The sequence below is a fragment of the Carica papaya genome, chromosome 3, assembly GCF_054855325.1.
Source record: "Carica papaya isolate Zhongbai chromosome 3, ASM5485532v1, whole genome shotgun sequence".
NCBI classification, from domain to species: domain Eukaryota; kingdom Viridiplantae; phylum Streptophyta; class Magnoliopsida; order Brassicales; family Caricaceae; genus Carica; species Carica papaya.
This window is the reverse complement of record NC_142311.1, coordinates 18,853,791-18,862,555: the sequence shown is the minus strand read 5'-3', so window position 1 is coordinate 18,862,555 and position 8,765 is coordinate 18,853,791. Positions and strand designations below refer to the sequence as shown.

Genomic DNA, 8,765 nt, shown 5'->3' with positions numbered 1-8,765 from the left:
AGGGAAATAACAGCAAGTATTTCAATTACACAAGGTAAAATTAGTTGCAGTGTGTTTTGCACAATTAAGTAAATTAGGCTAATCTCTTTTTTTTTTTTGCTAAATGCAAAGTTGTCTTTTTTTTTTAGCAAGAAATAATGAAAATAAAGATAACAAAATAAGGATAGAATAATTTACTTGGTGAACCTGGCTCTGATACCAAATGATGCGGAACCCCAATACCCTTGCTTGAATCTTAGAACTCTTCAATTTATTTAGAACAAAATTTAGATTATAAGTAAAAATAAATCAAAGTTGTTCAATCACCCAATTGGTAGAAGTTAAATATAACCCAAGAGAGATAAATGACATCTCTTGAAGCCAATCCAAACAAGCACCAAGAACAATTGAAATAGGAAATCAAAATTTAATACAAGTGATAACAATTGTATTCCAAATCAACACCTTGTGCATAAAGTGAAAAGAAAGCCAAAATGCTCTTAACTCAATTATGAGATATTTGATTACAACACTTGATGTCTACAAAGAAGAGTTCCTTTAGTTTTTATAGCCAAAGAAATCAATGATAAGTTACAACACAATAACTACAATTGTAACTCTTACAATAACTGGGCTAATTATATGATAATTACAATTGTAACTCCAACAATAACTAGGCTAATTATAGGCATGTAATTGTTGTGTAACGCCTTATAACTCCAATCTTCTTAACCAACACCACTAATTGTTTGTGGCACCATATAGTTATGAGATCATTCTTATAATAACACTAAGATAAAACTTAAACCCAAATGAGTTACACTTGACTATATGGGCTTACTCAACTCAAACTAAAATAAAACAATTTAAAATACTTAAAACAACTCAACTAATCCAGCCCATACATAATGCTTATTCATCTATTACCAATAAGACTCAAACAAGCTAAAATTATCCCAAATTATTTAAATACAATTAAAGTTACGAATTTGGGCTGTTCAAAAAGCTCATATTTGAACTTTTCACAATTGGCCAGCCCATCATCCACATGTTTTTGAGTGAAAACTTGGAGCAAATCTTTAAGTTTCTTTGCTTTCGACTGAAACTTTTCAATTTTGGAACTTTATTTGTATTCACGTCATTTGAAATTTGCTCCAAGTCACCTTTTGATACTCTTTGAGTATCTTGAGTGTTTTTAGCCTTCTTTGCATCATTTCAGATAGTTGATATAGATGAAACAACTTATGTTATTGAAATAGAAATCTTCAGAGATTGTTCTCGGGGATTGTTAGGTTTATTTAAGAAATGATATATTAACCGAGTTTTGGAGAGATTTAATATGTAGTTATGTTCAGCCAGTGTTGCACCCATTCTTAAGGGTGATAAATTAAGTAAAAGTCAGTGCCTAAGAAATGACTTAGAAAGGGAATGGATGAAGAACATTCCTTATGCATCTTCTGTGGGAAGTTTAATGTGTGTACTAGACTAGATATCAGCTATGTTGTTGGTATGTTGGGAAGATATCAAAGTGATCCAAGAATTGAACACTGGAAAGCGGTAAAGAAGGTTATGAGGTATCTTCAAGGGACAAAAGATTATATGTTCACATATAAAAGATCAGAACAATTAGAGGTGATCGGATACTCAGACTCAGATTATGGTGGTTATCGTGATAGCGTAAAGTCTGCTATAGGTTTTGTCTTTATGCTAACAAATGGAAGAATTTCATGGAAGAGTGTAAAATAGTCTACTACTGCCTCGTAGAGTTTATACTATGTTTTTGAAGCCTCAAGTCATGCTTTGTGGTCACAAAATTTGATTTCAGGACTTGGTGGTGTTGACTCTATTGCCAAGCTGCTGAGAATATTTTGTGACAATACTGCAGCTATTTTCTACTTTAAGAATGACAAATATTCTAGTGGATCCAAACACATAAACTTAAAGTATTTAGTTGTTAGAGAAAGATTCTAGAAACAACAAGTGTCGATTAAAAATATTAGTACCACACTTATGATTGTTGATCCATTGACTAAAGGGTCACCTCCAAAGATATATGCAGAACATGTAAGGTTAGGTCTTTTGAGTAATTTATAATATGAGAATAGATATTTTAGTGGTTGAATAATTGATATTTTACTCGTTGAAGTCTGTTTTTGTTATTTTTTGTTTTTTATTATGGGTGCACAATTTAGTATTTAATCAATAAAGAATGTTTTGACAAGACAAATTGTAGAGGCTATTTTCACATTATAGACTGAATTAGTAAAAGTTATTAGTGTGTGGTGCATGGAAGGAAATGTGACATTGAAATCATATTACTGCTATGATTCACATTTATAATTTAAATTATTTCAGTATTATGGTATAGTAATTTTAAACTTATTAGCTGATTTTATTGTAATTACGTATCAAATTTATTTTACTAATAAATATATTTTATTACAATATATATATATATATATACTATAATATTCATAATCGATTTTGTGGGTCAAGTGGGAGAATGTTAATTTAAGTAATTAAGTAGATGATCTACTAACTTAGTATTTTATTTTTTTATCTACTTATAATGGTTGAAGCCAACTTAAAGGACACCCAAAATAATAGATAACCGTTATAAATAAAAAAGGTACTTTGATAGAGTTGGTAGTCTTAAAATAAATTATAGAATTATTGTATTTTATGAGTATTAATCTACAATAATAGAAACTGTTATCAACACATTCAATTACCTTGAATGTGTTTTGTCATCTCATCTCATCTATAAGAAGAACATAAATTCTCATTTCAAGTTGTCTTCCATCAACTAAAATTATAAAATTTTGTGCATAATAGTTAGATAAAAAAAAGAAGTAAATCAGAGAATTAAAGTCATTTCCAAAGGATCTCTCAATTACGCTATGACTACGTTATCTTAGAACGATATATAGCTCTAACTTTCTGCTGTTTTAATTATCTTAAAATATATTGAATTCAATAAAAAGATGACTTCCGTATAAATTTTTTTTACATCTGTGGCTCCTTCACTTTATCTTCATTTCTCTCTTTATTATTATCATAAAAAATTGAAATTAGAAATCAACTTATATATATATATATATATAGAGAGAGAGAGAGAGAGAGAGGGGAGAGAGTAAGAAGAATCACAAAAAGAAAAATGGATAAATTTCTAGTGAGAGATTCGTTGGTATGTAACATGATTTGAATTTGAAAAGAAAAATGGATTCTATATATAATTATATACATGTAAATTGCAAATTAATAGGCTTCTTAAAATGAGAAGACAACATCAAAAAGTGGTTTGTAACTTATGATGCAATGTATTAATTTATTTAAATTAATTCATTAACTAAAAATATCAAAATTAATTAATTAATTGATTTATTGATATTATTATTTAAAAAATATTGATGTGGACAATGATGCGTTTGACATGGCGCCGACGTCAATAAATTTAATGAATACAGCAGGAATTTTAAACAAAGAAATCGTATAGAGGGAAATTTCAAACATTTTCCGTATACTACAAAACGGAAACTCTAAATCAATATTTCCCATATTGATCTTTTTTTTTTTATTGTTTATTAAAAATCATTTCCAAACCACATTTTTTTCTTTCTTCATACTTTTAAAGATATTTTCTTCTTTTTCTTCTCTTCTAAATGTATGTCCAAAATTTTCTAGAAATCCCAAAAGTAAACCCATGTTTCGACTTTCCTCAAAATATCCATTTCTTATGGCAACTAAACATATGTTTCCTAAACTAAACATGTATGGGTCTGTTCCTTACTAATTTCTTTCTTTTAAAATCTACGTTCTTTTTTAGGATGTTCTTATCTCTTGACTTTTTTGTTGTGTTAATTTACTAACTAAATCATTAATATGATATTAATACCGTGTGTAAATTAATTCTTATAAATCGCTTAGTTTCAAGAACTTATGGTAATAACTTTTAAGAATGAGAATATTTATTATGTTCATATATATATATTTTTTTTTGTAGACAGATGGTTAGATTATCAAAGATGATGAATTATGTTTTACTACGATTAATCCTTTTCTTTTTTTGTCACTAATTGATTTTATTTTTAAAAAAAAATCAAAAAAATTATATGAAAACCTCCCTCCATATTACTCTAAAAGATTAAGTAATAACTGATAAATACATTAGTAACTTGATCATAGTTTTCCATTATGATAATAAAGATAATTAGGTTTTTTTGAATTATAAAGGATTACATGTAAAAAACAAGTTTTATATATAATTAAAAAATTGTTATAGTTATTATATACTAAATACTTATAATGAAATACTTTATGCATTTGTTAGATCACGATTAAGATCAATAACATTGTTTATATACACATGAAATTAATTAACTTGATTTAATATCACAATTAATAACAGAGGATACACTCAATCAATTAGGTTTATAAAGTAAAATCAACCTTTATTTTTATCACATAATGACACTTAGTAAAACTTAACTTAGAATACCTAACAAATGCTTAACATCACTCCAACATATCCTCCTCAAAAGTATATTAAGACATGTTCCTCTATGCATCGATCATGGTAGATTATTTACACTACTGGTGCAAGCAAATAAAGCATGTAAACATTCATCTATAGTTTATACATTATATCAGTCAAGTTAAAGTTATTTATATATACCAACAACAGATATAGAGGACTCGACCTCATTCAACGAACTTCATATTTGACTCGAGACAAATTGCAGTACTTATATGTGCCTTCAATATTGACTGAGATTGTTATATGTTCTGCATAATGCTCCAGAGTCAAATCACTCCATACCTCCATTTTGTTAGCTCATATGCCCTGGTTGGAATAAGCCATTCTTGACAGTGTTTGGGATGACATTTGATCAAGCAAAAATAATCTTTATCTATATATATATATATATATATATATATAGAGCCACATATCTATTATGAGCTACCTTGTGGTTCCCCTTTTGAGTGAAGTAATATACAAACAGACTCATTCTAATTAGTGTTGGTTTTTTTGTACAAATAGATCAAAATGAATTAGTTGGAAGAGTTCTCATATGGGCTCTCCCATTAGGCCTAAAGAACCTCTCTATTGTAATACCCTTTTGAATTAATAAATATCTTACTTTGTCTCAAAAGAAAAACAAAAAAAAATAATATTTGCTTTAATTACTCAAGAAGAAAGAGAAAATCCGATTGAGAGAAGAATTTTGAGGAAGTACTTTACCAACTTTTCACCAATTTTATTTTACCACTGGAGGATTTACATAAAAGGCAAGGGATTGCTTGCAACAAAGCATTTTTGGAGTCTAGTTGGCCTTTTCAAGACCATTAGGATTTCCATGCCATAATGAAGGTTGACTATTAATCCTAAATATTCAAATCAAGACAAAAGAGATAATTCTCTTCTCTTTTTCTTTGCTAATTTATTGTTTTCTTCTAAATTGTCTTGTATATTTTTTTTCTTAATAATTTCTTACAAGAATGGTACCATCTCGCACTGTCTCAAAAGGAATTAAAAATAAAAAACAATAGAAATAAAAATATCTGTGTACATAGCAATTAAAATTAAGGATAGGAGCAAAAGGCTTCGTTTTTGATACAAAGAAATAATCTCTCATACGCTAAAGCCATTTTGTTGGCCGTAAACATAGAAACCGCATACCTGCGGCAGGCCTTCCCTCTCTCTGCAAGTCTTGCCGTCCCATCTCTCACAACCTCCCCTAAAGCCTCCATTAACGACTTTACGTTAGGAGAAAACATGTATCCGAACTCATCATCAACCACAATACTGCCCTTTATGCTTGGAAACCTTGATGCCATCACTGGCTTTCCACTCATCATCGCCTCCATTAGCGTCAGATCCAAGCCTTGTGGCCTGAGCGTCGGGTTGACGAAGATGTCAATCGCATTGTAGAATGCTTTCAGTTGAGATGGAGATACAGAACCCAACACCACAACCTGCGGACCTAGATCTCTGTATCTCTGCTGCCATGGCCCTGACCCCGCAACAATCAAGAACACATCATCATACTTCCTTAGCAACTTGGAGAAAGCTTCGTAAAGCAACGGGTGTCCTTTGTCTTTCACCAATCTTCCGGCGATCCCAAGAACTAAGCTTGTATTCTTCGAGATACCAAGCTTGGATCTGAAGTCGCGTCCTAACTTTTTATCTTCTGCAAACTCGTTTTCGTCGACTCCGTTGAGGATTACATGGACCCTTTTGACCGGGATCTGGTAGACGTCTCTTAACATCTCGCCGCAGCTATCGCTTATTGCCACATGATGTGCATAGTTGTTGAAAAACCTTATCTCGTTCAACACTTTTGGTACAGCTCCATATAAGCTCTTGTTGAATTCTGGGGAGATGGTTTCATCTGGATTTCGAGCCAGGTCCTGGTAAATACTCGAGTGTAAACTCTCAAGGGCTATTCCATGCCACGAAACCGCAAGATTGGCGACATTACGGGCTACCCAGTGAGGAAGAGCAACACTTTCTGAGTGGACCACATCAAATGGTTGCCGTTGGTTTTCTTCCCCGAATTGCTCCCAGGCTTTGTTATATCTCCACTTACCCAATTCACCTTGGTGGAAATGAAGCCGTGGATAGGGATTATTGGCAGGAGAAATGGATGATGGGGATTCGATTTCATCGACAGGGGAAGTAAAGACATGAATCCGATGTCCTCTGCGAGCTAAAGCTGTGTGCAAGGTGTAAGCGTGGCGCTCCATGCCACCAGGACTGGTGGTGAGGGGCCATTTTCTGGAGAATACAGCGATTTTGAGCGAGATGGGCGGGTGTGTTTGGGGAAAACTTAGACGATTCCATGCGAAATGGGCATGGCGGAGATCTCCTGACCACAATTTATGGAGAAGAGGTTTGGTGAAAGTTGTGGAGATGGAGATGGGAGTATGGAGGAGGAAGAAAGCAGGTATGGTGAAGAGGGTGATGAAGAACAGAGTGGTGCAGAGGTTAATGGAGTTTTGTTTCTTGGGTTTGTTGTTGAAAGCCATTGGGGTTTATTTTTTTTCTCGTTTGATTTTTGATGGTTTGATTTTTGTAAAAGGAAAAAGTTAGGTTAGCAGGCTGGCTTTTGGAGTTTCTTTTTCTTAGTGCGTTTCTCACGCTTCCATGTTCACTTTATTTAATATAAAACTAACTCAACTTTTATTTGGTTTGTCAACTTTAGGCCAGATAGAATAGAGTTTTAAGTTTCTCTCTTTTATTTTATACCTATTTTTTTTTTTAAAATTCTGCAGATAAAAATTTTCTTCAAAATGATTATAAATTTTGTTATAATTGTAAACTCAACTCATTCTATTTATTGGTGTGTTTTGAATTTGGGAATATTTCAGATTTATCCTGTGGAATTTGTAAAGGATATTTTGGATTTAAAAATAAAATAATATTATAAGTGGGGAATAAGTTATTGTACGTATGTTTAAAAAATATAAAGAGATACATGTGTGGTTGACTAAGCTAAGCCATTGTTGATGCTGTTTACCCCAACTTAAAACGCACATAAAGTTTCCATTTCTTTTCTATCTATATTTTTTATTAAATTAAAATATTTTTTTTTAAAAAATACAATTCAAATAGAATACTTGGAGCTTCAGCAACTGCTCGCTGGCCACAACCTTATCGTTCATCTTTCTTTAATTTACGATGAATTTTAATTTGACATTAACTTTTTCTTCTTGAAGAAAATTGCAGATATATTTAAATTATAATTAAGATTTGAAATAAAATCCATTTTTATTTTAGAATAAATATCAAACTATGTTTATATGTTTAGCATCATTAATTGAGATTGCGAAGATTAAATTTCGGTATCGTGGTATTGATTTCTGAAAGCAAATTTCAAATTAAAAAAAATTCTTTAAATATATCTTTTAAAAGAGAGTTTTGGGTCCTTCATGCAAATTTCTTTGAAGTGCTTATTTCTCACTAACCACCCCTCTCTCGTAAAGCGTGTTAGTAGCACACACTTAATTCAAAATAATATAATTTTTATTAATGTAAAAGTATGTTGGAGCATTATATTCTTTATATATATATATATAATTGTTAGGTACAATATGAAACTCTAAATCTTTTTTTCTTCTACAATACAAAACAAAATACAAAATTTAAACCTCGAATATAATATCTAACTTTTAAAATATCATTCTGTATCACTACTACTCTGCAGCAGTATCTTCAGTATCTATAAGGTGATACAATGAGTGAGATTTATCATTTTATTAAGCAGATATTACGACATTATAGAATAATACATGCAATATATATATGTATATTATTTTACATACATTAAAATCACATATATTGTATAGAATTCAGAGATCAAATTCACAAATAAGATATGTTGCACTGCATTATTACAATGAGCTACACTTTATCATTATTATGGAGGTTGATCACTCACTCTTCCCACTACATAATGCATAAGCACACTCTTATCACTCATATTGATTCCCAATATGCGAAATATAGAAATGTCATGTAGGGGCACACTGATTCCCCCTTAAACATAGAAATGGTGGGACACACCACACCTTTCTAGCATAATGTTGATGGGAATGGAATAAATCTCTCCCATAGTGAATGCTAAACATATACCAAAAACACATTGCATAATTATACTTAATTCAAAACAAATCTTTTGTCAAACCACATGTTTAGTAAATTCACAAATTCGTAATATACTTCAATAAAATAAAATATATCAAAAATACAAAGTATTAATGATATTATAACATATATTTACATC

General features: G+C 30.8%; 1 protein-coding gene across 1 annotated transcript; it reads right to left on the bottom strand.

Annotated features, from left to right (window-relative positions):
• Positions 1-5,528: 5,528 nt before the first annotated feature.
• On the bottom strand, positions 5,529-7,103 carry LOC110825994 (UDP-Glycosyltransferase superfamily protein). The gene has a single exon (XM_022056562.2). The coding sequence runs from the start codon at positions 7,006-7,008 to the stop codon at positions 5,563-5,565; it is 1,446 nt and encodes a 481-aa protein (XP_021912254.1). The 5' UTR covers positions 7,009-7,103; the 3' UTR covers positions 5,529-5,562.
• Between the last annotated feature and the right edge of the window lie 1,662 nt (positions 7,104-8,765).